General features: G+C 35.8%; 1 protein-coding gene across 2 annotated transcripts in view; it reads left to right on the plus strand.

The window, feature by feature from the left end:
• The window catches only part of kntc1 (kinetochore associated 1), a 56,201-nt gene that overhangs the window by 27,115 nt on the left and 11,368 nt on the right, over nt 1-17,718 (plus strand). For both annotated transcript variants that reach the window (XM_039690610.2, XM_039690612.2), the window contains exons 34-55: nt 313-369; nt 1,803-1,966; nt 2,595-2,699; nt 2,794-2,922; nt 3,596-3,712; nt 3,826-3,935; nt 4,825-5,056; nt 5,832-5,921; nt 6,020-6,188; nt 6,707-6,765; nt 7,284-7,500; nt 7,978-8,051; nt 10,541-10,739; nt 11,502-11,614; nt 11,784-11,839; nt 11,952-12,030; nt 13,405-13,529; nt 13,647-13,782; nt 15,372-15,467; nt 15,753-15,809; nt 16,284-16,338; nt 16,428-16,491. In XM_039690610.2, the coding sequence (XP_039546544.2) occupies nt 313-369; nt 1,803-1,966; nt 2,595-2,699; nt 2,794-2,922; nt 3,596-3,712; nt 3,826-3,935; nt 4,825-5,056; nt 5,832-5,921; nt 6,020-6,188; nt 6,707-6,765; nt 7,284-7,500; nt 7,978-8,051; nt 10,541-10,739; nt 11,502-11,614; nt 11,784-11,839; nt 11,952-12,030; nt 13,405-13,529; nt 13,647-13,782; nt 15,372-15,467; nt 15,753-15,809; nt 16,284-16,338; nt 16,428-16,491 (2,503 nt within the window). The remainder of the gene's footprint in view (nt 1-312; nt 370-1,802; nt 1,967-2,594; nt 2,700-2,793; nt 2,923-3,595; nt 3,713-3,825; nt 3,936-4,824; nt 5,057-5,831; nt 5,922-6,019; nt 6,189-6,706; nt 6,766-7,283; nt 7,501-7,977; nt 8,052-10,540; nt 10,740-11,501; nt 11,615-11,783; nt 11,840-11,951; nt 12,031-13,404; nt 13,530-13,646; nt 13,783-15,371; nt 15,468-15,752; nt 15,810-16,283; nt 16,339-16,427; nt 16,492-17,718) is intronic.

The following is a 17,718-nucleotide window of genomic DNA, read 5'->3' on the forward strand; positions in this document are numbered from 1 at the left end:
CTGGTGGACAAACTATACAACTCCAACACTCAAGACATGGTTCAAGCGTGTTTCCTCCATTTTTTATTTTATTTTTTTAATATTAATTTTTTCGGCCATTATAACTGCCGATATACCGATAGTTTGGAAAATGCCTAATATCGGCCGATAATATCGGCCTGGCGATATATCGGTCTGGCTTGTTTTTTTAAAAATTCATTGAATTAAGAAACTGTTTTTGTTTATTCCTTCCTTATGAACTTGTATTAATTTGTTCCTATGATTGAACTAAAATGTAATGATTTAAACATAAAACTGTGTCCTTTATTCCAGAATCGAGACTTTATCCTTTTGGCTGTTCCTGCCTGTCATACTGTGCTCTCAAAGAAGGTAAGAGCATCATATTATTGCTTTGACTATTAAACTGTGGGATTGTTTATACTATGGTCTTAAAGGACAAGTTTCTCATTTATTGGTCGGCAAAATTCTGCCGGCTGATGAAAAAGCATTATTTGGCTGAAAAGTGGATCAAAAGTCTTTTGCTTGGTATAGACAACCTGGAGAAAGAACATTAATTTACATATACTTATGACATTGTAACAACCCAAAGCTGGTTGAACATCAGCGAATGTGTACATGAGCAAAGAAAAACAGTCCAGCCACTATTCAAGAGTTTGGTAGAGCACCAACTCTGGCTTTTTCCCCACCAGCGAGGTCAAATTCTAAAGTACCAGATGCCAATTTCCGCATCCAAGGTTCTGTTTGCACGGACCCACCTCTTCACCTGCCGATTTTTGTTAATCCCACTGGTCCCCTATTAATCTGTGCAATTGGTGAGCCCACAAAGAGGCACCCCCACATTTTTTTCCAGCTACTCTCCCAGGCCTGGCTTCCGGAGAAGGCCCCGGTATCCCTAAACCGGGCAAAGTCTTTCTTATTTTGACCACATAATATGGGAAGGAGTTGTGCTAAACTTTGTCTATTATAATTGGTTGTGGTTGTTGTTGAATATTAGAATATTATGCATTAATCTGTCCTAAACACTTCTTTCATGTTTTCATTATTTTTAGGGCATATTCAACATTACCAACTTTTAATTGGCGACGACATTAGCTTCTTCTCTGTAGATTCTGTAGTTATATGTAGGAAGACAAGCAGCTTTAGGGGGCCAATGGAAAAGGGGCATGTGTTAAACTCTAGTGCTAGTTGTTTAAGTGTTGTCAGGTTTGTGCAGGGACTGCCGAAGACGAGGACACGAGAACTGCAGTATAGTTGATTTATTTAACAACTCAACTTACAGGAACATACAGGAGCAAAGGGAAACTCTCCAGGACTTCAAACACACTCAACCATACATCGACAATGACCAACAAACACACAGGGCTTAAAATTACTGGGACTATTAACTGAACACAGGTGAAGGGAATTGCTAATTAAACAGACTGGGAAACACTAACAGGACTAAACCAAAATCACAAAGACAGGGGAAACAAGATCACAAAATTGAACTAAACGCATTGAAAATGTGACAAGTGTAGTACTTTTCCAGGGATTAAAAGCGTATAATATGAAATCTGACTACATACCTACCCAGGATTAATTACTGATCCCAGATAAAGTGTGATACATGGACATAATCCAGAATTACATTTTTCCAAGACTAAATGACCCTGGGTGAACCGTTTCATTTGTGAAAAGCCCAAATGGGTAAAGGCTGTGGAATATAAAGAGCTGGTTTATTATCTTTAAAAAGTAAAATATACTTTTAAACTTTTATTGTGTTGTTAGAGGCCGATTTAAATAAAATGTCCTTATTTTCACAGAAACTGATTTGGTTGGGCCTTTACTCAATCCCATGGCCTCAATGCTGCAAATGCTACAGGAGTGCAGTCAGCTTGAACTGGCTCTGCGACTTCTGATGGAGTCTTACGGCAGTATATTACTGCACTTTGTTTCTAACAACATGGACATCTCGTTAAGCAAAAGGGTGAGAATTCTGTAAAGTAACTTTCCTTAATTTTTAACTTTCCTAAATTTCCCTAATTAACCTATCCTTTTTTTTTCATTGTCAACTTTTAGTCTGTAATATTGGTGTTTGAGCTTGAAAACGGTCTGCAAAGTTACAAAGCATAAAGACCACTCCAATGGGAGTTATTCTCTATATCAGTAAACACGGTTTCTGAACTCGCAGAAATGGCTTGATTGTAGTCTTGAGTTTTCTTCTGGGAACAATTACATCACATCACAATATTCCTCATTTAAATAATTCCCACCCAAGGTATATGCAAAATAAAGGTGTGAAACCTGGTTGAGTTGTGTTGGTAGTGTGTTGAAACTCGCGGTCACGGTGAGGGCATCAGAGCACATTGCGCTTTTCGAGAGAAACTAAACAGAGCGTTGCTGACAGACTGGGAATAGAGGTGCTGCAACAATGAAAAATGTGTGAAACATTTTGTTTTTTGAACATTCAAACGTGAAAACCTATTTTTGTAGAACCTAAAATCAAGTCTTTGTAAAAGGGCATAATATAACATCTTTCAATATAAATATAATGCAAATGAAAGTGTTTTTTTTTTTTTTTTTTTTGATGATGATGTTGTATTTCTCATTTCCAGCTTCAGTCTAACAACCGCATGGCCAGAGACAAACAGACTCTTGACCGGATAGAGAAAACTGTTCTCTCGTCTGTCACTGTGGTTGTGGTCTCCTTGTTACAGAAGGTGTGCAAAGACACTTAAGTTGCACAATTGTATTATTTCTATGAAATGATGTAGGTTCATTCAATTGATTAACTGTAACGGAGTTGTGTTTCAGGTGCTAAACTGGAGAGTGGTCGACTCTGATTTGGCCATCGGACTTTGCACCATTTTGTCCAAGGCAACGGTCGTGGATATTCTGTGGAAGATGATCACCAGTGCCTGGCAAAATTACGACAAGATAAAGGTCAGACTGAAATTTGGTTTGTGACTCAAACTTTCATTTATTAGTTGTGCTTGCTAGGTCAAACTCCTAACCCTAAGTATTGAAGGTAGGGTAGGCAATTTTGGAGAGGCTAGCAAAAGCAAGACAGCTTTAAAAGCATATGATCCCACCCTCCCTTCAGAGCGTATATATATATATATATATATTAGGGCTGTGCAAAAGTTAATTGCGATTAATCGCATCCAAAATAAAAGTCTGTTTTACATAATATATTTGAGTGTGCTGTATATAATTATTTTGTATATATAAATACCTATGCATGCATGTATATATTTTTAGAATTAATTGCGCTTAAATTTTGTATATATATATAAATACATAATCTATATTATATAAATATAAATATTTTATATAGGAATAACACATTTTCTTAAACATATACATGCATGTGTGTGTATTTATATATACAAAATAATTATATACAGCACACACAAATATACTATGTAAACACAGACTTTTATTTTGGATGCGATTAATCGCAATTAACTTTTGCACAGCCCTAATATATATATATATATTTGATTATTACTAATAAATTAAGCGACACTACACCTTCACTCAAATTTTTCTCAGAAAATGTAAAAATATACTTGAATAAAATTTATTTAAAATTGTATTTATTTCTCTTCTCTAGGTTGTTGCTATGGTTGGAGCCCATCTAAGTTTTTTGTATAAGGATGAAGAGGAGAGAGAAAAGTTTCTGTCTGTCATCACTGATGCAGAGTGGGGCATTCAGCTTGGCAAACTTGGGGTCAGTGCTGAACAAGTTATTTCATTATTTAAAAAAAAAAAAAAAAACACAATATGGCCAGAACTGTTACAAAAAAAAAACAACCTATACTGTCTATTGACATTTCTTTTTAGGTTTCCATCCAGTCTGTGTTCAGGCAGTGCGCAGAGACGAAGAGAAACTTGATTCCTACACTTGTGAAAAACAAAAATATCACTCCTGACATCATACTGCATTACTGCAGGCAAGTCAGCTATTCTGCTATTTTGCTTTATTTGTAATGGGGTGTAAAACACATATTTGGTAAGGTTTCTAAGATTATCAATTGTTTATTAATAATAATGTATCATCATTGTTTTTGAAAATGGAATATGATTCTTATTAATACCGGGCATTACTGTTTGAGCTGAAGAGTGAATGAACTACAGTAAACTAAAGCACTATAGAAGCGGCAAATTTAACTTAACCAAACACTGTATAATTCTAATAATAATAGAACATTACAATCAAATCAGTGTGATTGAGCTGGTCAACCGACTATAGATAATATATATTTAAAAGCTAATGTTTCATTTATTTTACAAACTTGCGTTTCCGCCACAGAATAAAAAATTAAAAAGCTAATTGCAACTTTTTAATTCACAACTTTTTAAACTCAGAATTGTGTGATATAAACTCCCACTTGCAAGAAAAAAGTCAGAATTTTTTAAAGAAAGTTTATATCTCACAATTCAGACTTTATAACTTGCAATTGTGAGTTTATGATCTCGCAATTCAGAGAAAAAAAAAAAGTCAGAGTTGTGGGATCATAGGTCACAATTATCTTTTAAATTGTTTTATTCTGTGGTGGAAAGAAACAAACTTGCATATATTTTTCTTAAATTTTCAGACTGGAAGCATTTCCCATATTTAAAAATAAAACTAAAATAAAACTGCTTTGAAAGATGCTTTGGAAAAATGTAGATAAAAATACCAGTAACGTAAGACACATTTCTAACAGTAAGCTCCAAAGTATATACACTGTTGTTAAAATAAAAAATAAAAAAATCAGCTGCACTTTTTTACAGTACAGTTTGTGCACTTACTCATGAATTGTTTTTGTAATACTTTAGTATTTTTTTTTTATTCTACAGCACATTTGGATTGGACAGCAATTCTGCAATCAATCTGTACATAACCACTCTACTACTGCAGGAAGATAGATGGTATGAGATGGAGATTGAAGAAGGCGATGCCAAAGGTACCCTGCGGGGTGAAGAGTCGCTGCTACGAAAAGACGACATGCTAGAAAGAGCTCTACAGATTGTTCCTCAGCTCGGCTCTACCAAAGACCTTGTGTTCAGTCTCAACTCCGCCCTGACCAAGGTCTTGTATTGCACAATTCACCTCTGATAGCCTAATCTCAGTGATTTTAACTTCTGTTCTCCATGGAAAATATTTCATAAGATGTTTGTAATATTTTATGGGGTACAGGACATAAGGCATTGACCAATGTTAGAGTCCGACCGATAAAGGATTTTGAAGACCGATACAAATATTTTTTGGTTTTAAAATCCGATATTCCGATATATCGGCCGATACATATATTTTTTTTTTCTCAGAAAGACGCGCAACAAAACATTAACAGATTTCCCTAGCATAGTTATTTGTAGTTATTTATGAGTTTTAACTAAAATAATATGATAAAGCATTTTAAAAAGAAACTTGTTTCTTTTGTCACAACATCAAAATATATTAAAGTTCTGATAAATAAAATAATACATAGTCCCTACATTGCCTTATAAGCTAAAGCTACCTTATAATTACAATGTCAGGTTAGCTAGTCAATGATGAGCCATAATTTAGCAATATATAACGTCATACTGCAAATTGTAAAACATACATTTTAAATTTAACAGGCCAAGGAGAGATGATTGAAGCGTGTTTCGTCTGTTTTTAATTTTATTTTTGAAATATTCATTTATCGGCCATTATAACTGCCGATACCGACTAATATCGGCCGGCCAATATATCGGTCTGGCTCTAACTAATGTATAGTTTGTGCCACTAAGTGACATTTGATTACTCAAATGTCATTTTGATGTGTTGTAGTATATATTAATCTAACGGTGTATACTGTGTATGAATGCGATATTTACAGCTAAATCCGTACAACTATGAGTGGATAGAGAGAGTCCTCAGAACTATTCAGATGGCTGACGAGAGCACAAACCTTCTACCCCTTGGTCAGGTCAGTGAAATTCTAAGATTAATAAGAAAAAAAGATAGCTGTTTGATTTGGCACGGGAATAAGTTCCATTTGTAACATTTTTATGATTTATTGTTTAGATGGTTGGATTACTCCAGCATTTAAAGTCGCATAGAAGAATCTCTCCTCCCACTGACCTGGAGAGCTCGTATCTTTTGGAGAACGGTCTTGAACCCACTGCTCTAGCTAACACCCGCCTGCCTTTTCATCTGCTATTCCAGACCAACCACACCTTCTGGAAAATTGTCTGTGTGTATCAGTGTGTTGACTTTTTGCAACCTTATTCATTTTACCACTACTTCCAAATTTACTTTATTGTGTTTTAAATTTTTCCTTAAAGGGATACTCCACTTTTTTGGGAAATGGGCTCATTTTACAACTCCCCCAGAGTTAAACTGTTGGGTTTTACCATTTTCGGATGTATTCATTCGATTTTCTGATATTTAGAGGAATATCAGTAACCAGACAGTTACTCGTCTCATTGACTTCCATAGTATATATTTTTTTCCTGCTATGGAAGTCAATGAGACCAGAAACTGTCTGGTTACTGATATTCTTCTAAAGATCAGAAAAACCCAACTGTTTAACTCTAGGGGAGTTGTAAAACGAGCCTATTTCCAAAAAAAGTGGAGTATCCCTTTAAGGACAAATTTAAAACACAGTTTTCCCTTTAATCCCTTTTTCCCTTTGGAGTATCCCTTTAATTACTAATTTATTTTCTGTACAATTTGACGCTTTCCTCTGTTTTTCTTATTGTGTGTCAACAGCTCCTGAACTTAGTGAGGACACTTTACCCACGCTGCTCTTCATCTGTAAACTACTGAAGGTAACATGCTGTTGACGAAGCTAAGATCACATGTTTCTTTTTTTTTCTTCTTCTTTTTGCATGTCAGTGATTTATTATTATTAGAACTTCTTGCCATGTAGCAGATGTTTTTGTAGGTAAAGTGACAGCACACAGTTTGCATTTACAACGCTAATAAAACAAGGGCTTTGAAGTGCCTCTTTCACACAGAAATTCTGGAAAAGTCGTTCCAACTGCTTCGGGATTGCGTGGTTTTGTTAATTCACACTGCCAGAGTGTTCCCGTACTCTCTGCATTTATTCACACACACCCCGGTCGGTCCATAAAGTGACATAACATTACATGCACACACACCCCCTATACATTATAGTATAATATATTTAACTCTACACGTATTATCTGACATGAATAAATATCAAAATTAAACAACCAAACAATATTAGTGCAGTTTTTAAAAACATACACCTGACATTCCTGAGAGCAAGAGTTTTTACAGGAGATATTTACTGTAATTTTTTTCTGTTTTGCTCTTTACCCAGCTTAATCTTGATAAGCTGTATGTTTTAGCTGTGAACCATGTGTTCAAGACGAATCTTTTGCCTTTGCTAATGGATCGGACTAAGAAAATCCAGCATCTTGGTCCCAGCAAAGAGTCGTCCAGTGTGACTCAGAGTATCTTTAAACACGCACTGTGCATTCAGAATCTGGAACTTGCTGCAGCCACTATCCATAAAATTGCTCAGGACCTTCCTGCAGGTGAGTCTGGTGGTATGACAGCACTCGATCCCTTCAACACTTTTTTTGATTTTTATTTAATAAATCCTGTCTTGTTCAAGTTTCTCTTTTACATACCCCATACAATTCATTCATTACCTTTTGAAATCAAGACTGTGCCTGACACTAAGATTTTCATTTCCAGCCTTAAAAACGGGTTAAAAATAAACCAAAAGTACTCATTTTTAATTATTATAAGAGTTGTATATGATATGTATGTATGTTTATATTATTATTATTTCTTTTTTTTATTGAAGTAGTTAATCATGTAAGTTGTATTGTGTATAAAAGCCCTTCCAGGGACAGGAGTTAAAAATTAGCGATAGCTATAAACTCTATATGCAACACTTCAGTGACATGCTTGGTTTTGACTCTGTTTGTTTGCATTGTCCCTATCAAATAAATAAATAAATTTAAAAAAAAAATTGTTTATTTTAACTTTTTATTATTTTATTTCAGGTCCAGAAAAGACTGATTTCTTAAAGTTCAGCTTGGAACTCGTACACAAGTTGCAGCAGTCTGATGCTCTGGAGGTATGTTGACTTCCCAAAGAAAATCGAAATATATTGTTTTGAGGGCAGTTTAAAACCATGCTTTGCAAGTGCACCATTTATATATTTTAAATCTGTCTTGATAAATAGATAAACATGGCTCATTTATTAAACCAACCCACTTTATAAGGGAAGACAGAACTTGTTGGATCACAAGTGGTCAGTTTAAAGACATTAAAGTACACCTGATGTTAATGCTAAATCTCCAGTAACCTCTTTTGGTCAGATTTTGTCGAGTGTCCTGGTTTTGTGACTACTCATACTTTTAAGATTTTGCACGTTTTGATGCGAAGCATGACAACAATGAAGGATTAGATTTATTTACATAGTGCCTTTTCCCAGCAGCACAATATTTACATTTAACCATTTAGCAGATGCCTTTATCCAACTTACAAATGAGGAGAACAAAAGAAGCAACACAAACAATAGTACATGCAAGTTTTTTTTTTTTTTTTTTTTTTTACTGAATAATATAAATATAGTAGAATACTAAGAGTCAAGTGAAAAAGATGCGTCTTTAGCTGTTTCTTGAGAATGGCTAAAAACTCAGCAGCTTGAGTTGAATTTGGCTGGTCATTCCACCAGCAAGGAACAATAAAAGTCACTGAAAGTGATTGTTATGCCTTAGTCAGTGAGTTATTTTCAGTCAGTGCTGCTGAATTTGCTTAATTGATCTCCCTAGCCTGATTTAGGTGTTGCCAAAACAGAGGAGCTGTTAGACTGGAAAAGTGCATCTAATTGACAACCAAACATGGATCACTTTTTGAATATGATGTTTAGGGGCAGGTAAATCTGGGGTAGCAGCTCTGGACAACACCATAATAATGAAATTATGAAAATAGTTTGCTGCAAAGTGGTTACAGTAAATAAATAACCTCAAACAAATCAAAAGTTTGAGTATTCAAAGTCTGACCTGAATCATATATCGATCCTTCTCCCTCTCTGTCACCCCTACATTCCTGCTTCTATTTTATTGTATAATAGAACGACTTAGAATAAGAGTTCCAGCAAATACTTGTCAGTTAATGATGGAGAAAAGTACTGCTATGTTCATAAATGGAAACTCAACAGGTATAAACCAAGCGTGCCGCACAAGCCCTCAAAAGTGAAGCCAAAACGTCTCAATCGCCCCCCTGTGACCGGTCCTAGTATAGCTCATAACCCCTGCCTCCCCATGTTATTCAAAGGGACGCGAGACCAACTAAACCATTCAATTACACTTCACATATCCTTTTTCCAAAGATAGTTTGTGTCATTTACTGTAGTTTCTATCACGTTGATGTAATTTCAAGTGTTCGTTTTTAAAATAAGTTTGTTTTTTCAGTTAGTTATGTGATGATAAAAACTGTGCTCTGACATCATGATTGACAGCTGGGATTGACAGGTTCTCTGTGCGAGGTAGTCACTGAAGCACCAACGGACTTTTTTTTTCATAATGTTGATTATGTGGTTAGTAGTTGTATTTACCTTATTTTAACGAGGTTCTGCAATCAGCAGACATCAATGGAGAGGAACGAAGCAGACAGAGGCCACTTAATGAAAGTGCGGGGCGTGTGCTTGCGTTTGATTCAGCTCGAATGAGGGCGCGGCCTTAATTTCGCGGCTTTACTTCCTGCTCACGACTGCGCATGTCTGGTCCCGAAAACAGCAAGTGCGCAGACTCAAGTTCCAAGATGTCAGCGTCATATCGAGACACTGGCGGCTTCAGTTCTCTCTGATGGAAAAGAGCGAAGGGGCGTCGTCCATCTTTTTTTACAGTCTATGGTAAAAAGTATAATTAGTAAAAAAAAAAAAAACACTGTTAATGAGAAGACCAGCACTTATATTGGTTGGTTTGAAAAGGTTAACGAAGGATAATTGTTTATGGATGAAATCATGATTCATTGTTTAAATCAACAGCCCTAAAAAGTAATAATAATAACTCTGTCCTTGTGAGTAAATGTGTGCTATGTAGGTGCATTAAATGTTGTTACAGTTTGCAGTGCCTCTATCATTAAAAATGAACTGGGAACTTGTGGTTGTCCGATACTGTTTACAATTCACTTAAAGGAATAGTCCACCTAAAAAAAAATAAAAAATAAATAAAAAAAATGGCATTTGCTCACCCTTGTGTCATTCACGCAAAGTAGAAGCTGTTCATTTTAAAGAAATAACAAACACATAGGAATGATTGAAGGAATTTCAGACTTTCTCCCTGACAGCTCAAAATATGAATCATCATTTTATATTGGCATACTGGCAGGTATTTGACGAATGAGCAAGGATGTATTTACCGCCATGGCTTTGCATTTTTGGTTCTCCATACTGTGTTTTATTGTGCAACGACACCTTGTCAAAAAAATGTGATTTCTGAATTTATGATTCCTTTAGTTTTATTAGTAAGGACTTGATGTTGACCACATTTTTTTCACAAATCTCTGTCTGCCCCAATCCTTCATTACTCTTCTTGATTCTGTCTCGTTTGTGTGCAGGCTCGAGGTGAGGCACTCATTTCTAAACTGCAGTTGCAATATCAGCGCTCGGCCACAGAGAACGCTCTCCTTTCATCTCAGCTCAGCTCCACAGAGCTCCTCAAACTCACAGGCCTGCCTGGGCGCCTTATTGTTGCTCTCTTTGAGCATAGCTCAGTGGTGGACCATATGAAGAACCCTGCTGGGATGACTTGCCCTGGTAAGGTATATCTGTGCTATAAGATCAATTTGGTCTTGCATTATTTGCTGTGTTTTATTGATAAAAAGTAGAGGTCGACCGATATGTTTTTTTTCACACCGATACCGATCTTTTGAAATCCGGGTTGGCCGATTAATGCTGCCGATTTATTTTGTCCGATATTTGCTTGGTTTTTAACCTCTATTTGAAAGATAAAATGTAAAAGAAATGATAATTACTTAACATAGACAAACTTTCTCAACAAAAACATTTTATCCTCTCAAAAAATGTCCTGAAACATGTATTTTTGTTTTGTTTTGTTTGTTGACGGACAAAGACAAATGGACATAACCTAATTATCACAAAAAAGGAGAAAAAAAAACTTTAAATGATTTAATTTTTTATATATAAGATTTATTATATTTTATTTAATTTAACTTCTAACAATAACGTATTTCACTAGTAAATTACTGTTGAACGACAAAAACAACCACTAGATGGGAAAATGGGATATACTTGATATTATATACTTGGTATATCGACTTGATATACTTGGATATTGGCCGATGCTGATTAATGCCTAAAATCGGCCGATTAATCGGTCTACCTCTAATCAAAAGTGACAGTAACCTAGTGACATGTTAAAGTCTTTCGAAGATTCTATTCATCAAAGAATCTTAAAAATGGGAAACTTCTTTCCAAAACATTTTAACAACCCTAAAAAAAGTTGCATGTATGTGTGCTTGGATATTTATTCTGCCGCCTTTTTCTGAAACTGGACAGACATTCACAGCGTGGCCAAGGAGATTGCCTCCATCAATGGTGTCGATCTTCTGAAGATCCGGAACATTCTTTTGGAGAAATGGTTGTGCCAAACAGGGCAGTCTAATGGCAAGGTGTGTAAAATAAATCAGACACTCTGCAATTTCTGCAAAGTCACACATTTATTGCTATAGTAGTACAGCAAATTCCGACTGTAGCTTGATTAAATCTACGCATGTAAACATACTTAGTATGAGGGAGCATTATTAAACAAGACTTAAATTCATACTCCCTTTTCTGTAGGACATAAATCAGCAGGACAATGTGACTGATATAAATGATGACCCTGATCTTTTGAGGTACTAATACAACATACAAAAACATTTTATCATGTAACATTACCAAATGGATTAAAGATGTTTCTGTAACATGGTTAGAAGTCTTATTGAAGTCTTTCTCTTTATACTGCAGAGTTGTTTATTTGCTGCAGATGCACCCCATGGATATAAGTGCTCGCTTGCTCAGTCCCATCCTGACAGCACAAACGTGGGTAAGTAGGAAACCTCTTTACACTAGTGCGTTTTCGTTTTAACATGGCGTTTTAAAATGAAAACAATCCTCGTCCATACTGGCATGTCAGAAAAGATCTCACTATTGACCCGAAAACACATGTCACATGAACATTCATGCACACTGGACACGCGTGTAGAAGTGTAAACAGTTGCTGATTGTTTCCGATAAGTCTAAAATCAAGGCTTGCCTCTTGCACATGTAGGCGGCTGCAGTTATATAAAATGCAGAGTTTAACTGCACAACTGCTGCTAAAAAGGTTAAGAAAGTCAGCAAAGCTAGCAGTTCCGTCTCCATGTTATTGTTAGCACGGTATGTTACAGAGCTGTCAAGAGCGACGGCTCTGGTCTGTTATTGTCGTGTTCCGGTAGCGTAATGGTCATAGGATGGGGCTTGACGAATCAGGGAAGGATACGCAGTGATCCAGAAGTATTTATATTTTATATTTATTAATTTAGCTGCCGCTTTTATCCAAAGCGACGTACAATTGCTATATATGTCAGAGGTTGCACGTCTCTGGAGCAACTAGGGGTTAAGTGTCTTGCTCAGGGACACGTTGGTCTCGCAGTGGATTCAAACCCGGGTCTCTCACACCAAAGGCATGTGTCTTATCCACTGCGCCATCACCACTGACCCCAACACTCCCTGATTGGTACAGCAAATGTGGGCAACCTTCGTTTTCAACAAAGTGTTTTGTGTGAACTAAAGCGGTAATAGGGCCGAAACAGTGAAATGAGTCTATGTCAATGTTTAAGAATTTGTTGAAAGTGCACCTAATGTTGGTAGCGAATAATGGTTTGATATGTTGTCTATTTATTGGTCTATGTGTGTCATTATTTTATTTTTTTAAAGAGCTCTGGTCTTTGTTTTGGTCTCTGTTTGCACATTGAGTATTGAGAGAGTACTTTGATTAAGATTGAAATTGTAATTAAGACTGAGACATTTTTATTTTTGTCATTTATACTCTTTTTATTTCTGTTCAATTTGTGGAAAGGAGTTAAATTAAGAGGTCACACACAGCCTCAATCAGAAGTTTTAGAAGCTCAGAAATCATGTAAAAATTTTGTCTTGTTCTCGTGAACCCAATCTCCTGTCTCGTCACACCCCTAAAAATGACATTAAATTTTCTATAAAAGATCTATAAATATAAAATAGTAAAAAGCTATTGAACTTATCATTAACCAATTAGCGTTTTTATATACTTTAACCGTTAAAAATTACTATTATTTTTAACTAAACTTAAAAATGGTAATGGAAGATTCAAAACAGGCATGCATTTGAAGCATCATTTAAAATGTGTTGAAAGTAAAGAAAGTAAAGGTCTGACATTCTTAACATTGGTTCATCTTTTCAGCCTCTGGGAGGATCGGGCCTTCGTCTGACCTTTGAACATCGTAGCCGTGCTTTGATCTGTCTCACTCACTTAGCAGATGCTAACACTTTGGAGGCACTTTCCAACCGCCCTAGTAGCAAAGTCAAGTGAGCAGCATCTAGAATACACTATTAAATTATTTCTGAAAAAAAAAAAAACTTTTTGTTTTAATCAAGATTGATAAATTTGCAGCATTAATGACCATAAATTGATTTTTTTCACAGATATTATCTGAAGTGTTACATGTACCTTGCCCAGATGGAAGCCCTGAACATTCCCTATACCTTGGAAATGTTCATCAGCAGCCCAAAAGAAGGCATGATCAAGGGTTTATGGAAGAACCACAACAACGAACCTCAGGTAGATTGTGCAACTAATATTAAAACCCCTCATTTTGACAGACAAGTTCATTTTAAAAAAGAGTTTAGTATGATGAGAAGTGGTGGGGGAATTCAACATTTTGAAATCAGTAAGATTTTTTGTTTGGTTCTTTTTTTTAAGTCCCTGTAAAGGCAATTCAAAAAAAAAAATTCTAAACCCATCATAAATGTTATAAATGTATTGCTAAAACATATTACAAGACTGCGAACTGTGAAGTACTGAATTGTGGAGTTAGACCATTAAACAGTTTTTCACCTTTGCTATTTTACGTATTTTTTGGGCGGGGCTAAAACTGGGCTATTTCTTTCATTTTACACGGGATCGTTTTATAAACTTTCGTCAGAGACAACTGGGATTGACTGATAACCCGCTGTTACTGGTGAACGGGGCCGAACCGACTATTAGCCTTCATCCTCCCGTCCCGAAAGCAGTATCAGCCAATATCGTCAGCAGCTTTCCCTTGAGTGGGCGTGGTTTCAGTGCAGCCAGCGAACAAGCCCTCAGCATTTGAGAGCAGAGAATAATGCTCTTGTTTTTTTTTTTTTTTTTTTTTTTTTGATAGCTTATTTTATGTACTTGCCGGCTTTTTTATCATTCGAATTTGGCTCGGTAGCTAATAAAATTTTTCTGTGGTGTGACAGTCTCAGAACACGCACTTAATTTTGACTTTACAGGGACTTTAAGAGATTAATACTTCTATTCAGCAGGGATGCAGCAAATATATATATATATTATTTTTTTTGCACTAAAATACATTTAAATCAAAATCACATTTGGAAATCAGACTGAATGTTCATCTTGATGTGAACAGGTCTTAAAGCTACACTGTGTAACTCTTTTAGTTTATTCTTAGCTAAAACACTTAGTTCTTTCAAAAATATATGTGCTCGTTAATATATATTTACTTCGTTCAAGTAATAAAGTATTCTCGTGAGTGTATAATATGCCATTGAAAATACATACGGGTGTCGGTCGCCATGTTGCCCCGCCATCTTGAAAGTACATTAGCCAAAGAGGGACATACCCGTTAATTCAAGCTTCGCCTTTCGCGTTTACGTTTGAGTTAACACTCATGGACGAGGTCGAACTGGAAGCCATGTTAATCTTGGACTACATTGGCCACCGTAGGAGCTAAAACAAAATCGGAATTGAGAGGAACAGAAACTAATATTTAATGGATGGTCATATACCTTTTCACCGCTAGATGGGGGTAAAAATCACACAGTGTAGCTTTAAGGCCGTGCAGTGCTTGAGCATTTAAAGATGAAGTGTGTAATTGTCTCTGTTTTATACTTTCTCCTAATCAGTTTAATGAGCAGAGAAAACTGCTAGTTATCCATTTATAGTTTGACGACCTGAAGAGTGAACACTGTGACATTGCTTTTTTTTTTTTTTTTGAGTGTTGTTGGACCCGTTGTAAAACATGTAAACTCTAAAAAATATATAGATAAATAAATACCAGTTAAAGCTTAATGTATGTGTTTTATATATATTTCTTTATTCTTGTACAAACTATCTCACAATTCCACTAAAGCATAATCTGCATAGATGTTTCATTATTTTTCCAGGCTGTCCGTCTTGTGGCAGATCTTTGTTTGGAGTACGAGATTTATGACTTGCAGCTGTGGAACAGTGTCTTGCAAAAACTTGTCTCGTTCAATATGGTAAGTCACATGTACGTTACTATCTTTTTAAAGCTGTCATTTTGTGTATTTGTGCACAAACACTGCATCCTGAAACAACGGCGATGATATTTTTGATATTGGAAAAACACGCAAAAATTGTGCATGTGAACTATGAGTCTCTTTTTAGATGATTAGTCATGCTTTTTACTGCGTTTGAACAGTATACCTACAGTAAAGCTGGCTGATATATGTGATGTTTGTTTAGTTGGACGGTACATTGCTGCCTCCTTGTGTTCATTGCTGTTTCTTCTTTTTCTTCTATAGACAAGCTACTTGCAGAAGGTTCTTGAAGCTCTCATTGCAGTGCCCAGCCTTTTAGAGGTGATCATTTCCTAAACTTAGTTTTTATTTAGATCCTTATTTAGTCAGACTCATTTTAGGGCAGGGGCCAAACTAAAATATTATTTATTGTGGGGTACTACAACATGCTCAACACAATGACTTCTAGTACTTACATCGCATCAGAACATGTTTCACAATTTGTTTATTTTTACCTCAAGCCACATACATATTAAAAATGTCACTCATTCATAGCAAAGGGCCTTAAGTTGAAGTCTTAAAGAAAATAGTGAAATATTTTTTAATCTGGGCTAAAATCAGTTTAGAAAAGGGCTTTTATTCCTAAATGATCAGTTTTTGGTGTAAAAATCCAACATTATAATTGCACCTCAGGAAACTAGACACTTTGTAGAAATTGCTGGATTGGGCTCCTCCATGGGTAGGTCAATTTAACACCAAACTGCCAAGATATATTTTTTTTTATACATATATTTTTTTAATATTATTTTCCTGCAGGGGCAAAGTCTTTCCAGGATATGGCGAAGTGTGATTCAAGCCCCTTTCTTGACCGGTAAAAATGGAAATACTTAGAAGTTTCTCTGTAATGCTGCTTATCAATTTGTATTGCTTTTCACTGTTTGTCTTTTGATTATTTTACAGCCTCTCTTCCTCTCAGCCCTCGACAACATGACGTTATGTATCAGACATTCGTCCTGCTTCTAAAGTAAGTCTTCAGTCCAAATGGTCTGTTTGATAACAGAAAGTATGAGCATAGGGTGGGCCTAATGTATTGTAAGCAATAGCTTATTAGGGAAGTTGTTTTCAAAAAAGTTCTTGTTAGGGTAGGTTTATCACTAAAAATTGTATTGTTCTTTGTCTACTCTTATTGTAATAACTGAACACAATGGCAACAGCTTTCTTGTGTGCATAATGGCTTTTGGCTTGGTGGGATTGGGCAGAAGCAAGGTTGAATTTCCCCCAAAACACTGTGTTCGTTGTCATCCAGTTTGAAATGTTGACTACAAACACAGAGGTTCCCAGTCTTTCACCTTATTTACAATTCTTTTCTGCCATTAGCCACGGCCTACAGCTGAAAATAACTCGCTCCCAATAAACATTTACTCTTTGAATTCTTGCACACGGGAACAATACACAAGTTTACTAAGCGGTATTTCCTACTAAAGCAAGGTGGTATTTCACTTTGGTCAAGCCTATCCATAGCAGACTGGTGGGAGTGGTCATTTTGCTGGAAAACTTGGTTTAATAATAAATAAATAAATAATTTAAAAATTAACAAAGAAATTATTCAAATATAATGGCTAAACAAGCCATTCTCATTTTTTGTATTTTTTCACAAAAAAAAAAACAAAAAAACAATTTCCACTGCACAGAATGCTTTGACAACATTGTCCCACTACATAATAATTGAATTGTGTCTTCGCTCGATTTGCATTCTCTTGGACAAACACTTCCTGTTTAATGTCCCACTGGCGATGTTTCAGACAACTCTACATTAACAATGGAGTGGTTCGTCGAGTTTTATTGTGAACTTAGACTTGAGTATAAAGATATACATAGTCCGTGCTTAGTTCAAGAAATTCAGTAAATTTGGCAATATATTCACAGATTTGAACTTCCCAGATCAATAGCTTGTGAGCCAGTGTTGTAGTACTCGAGACTCGAACTCGTCTCGGACTCGGTCTCGAGACCATATTTTATTGGTCTTGGTCTTGGTCTTGTCATGGACTCGTGTGCATTTGGACTCGGAATTGACTCGTACTCGAACATTTTTTTTTTTAGGACTCGGACTTATTCCCGAGTCCACTCGTGTTCAATTCAAAATATTTGTCATGATTATTAATGTATGTTAATAAAATATTTCTTTTAATTGATTGACACGCCCAGTGATTGGTGATTTTCTAGTGCGCAACTGCGCATGACAAATTGCAAT

The sequence above is a fragment of the Pimephales promelas genome, chromosome 4 (genome assembly GCF_988280905.1).
Source record: "Pimephales promelas chromosome 4, fPimPro1.hap1.1, whole genome shotgun sequence".
Classification (NCBI taxonomy): domain Eukaryota; kingdom Metazoa; phylum Chordata; class Actinopteri; order Cypriniformes; family Leuciscidae; genus Pimephales; species Pimephales promelas.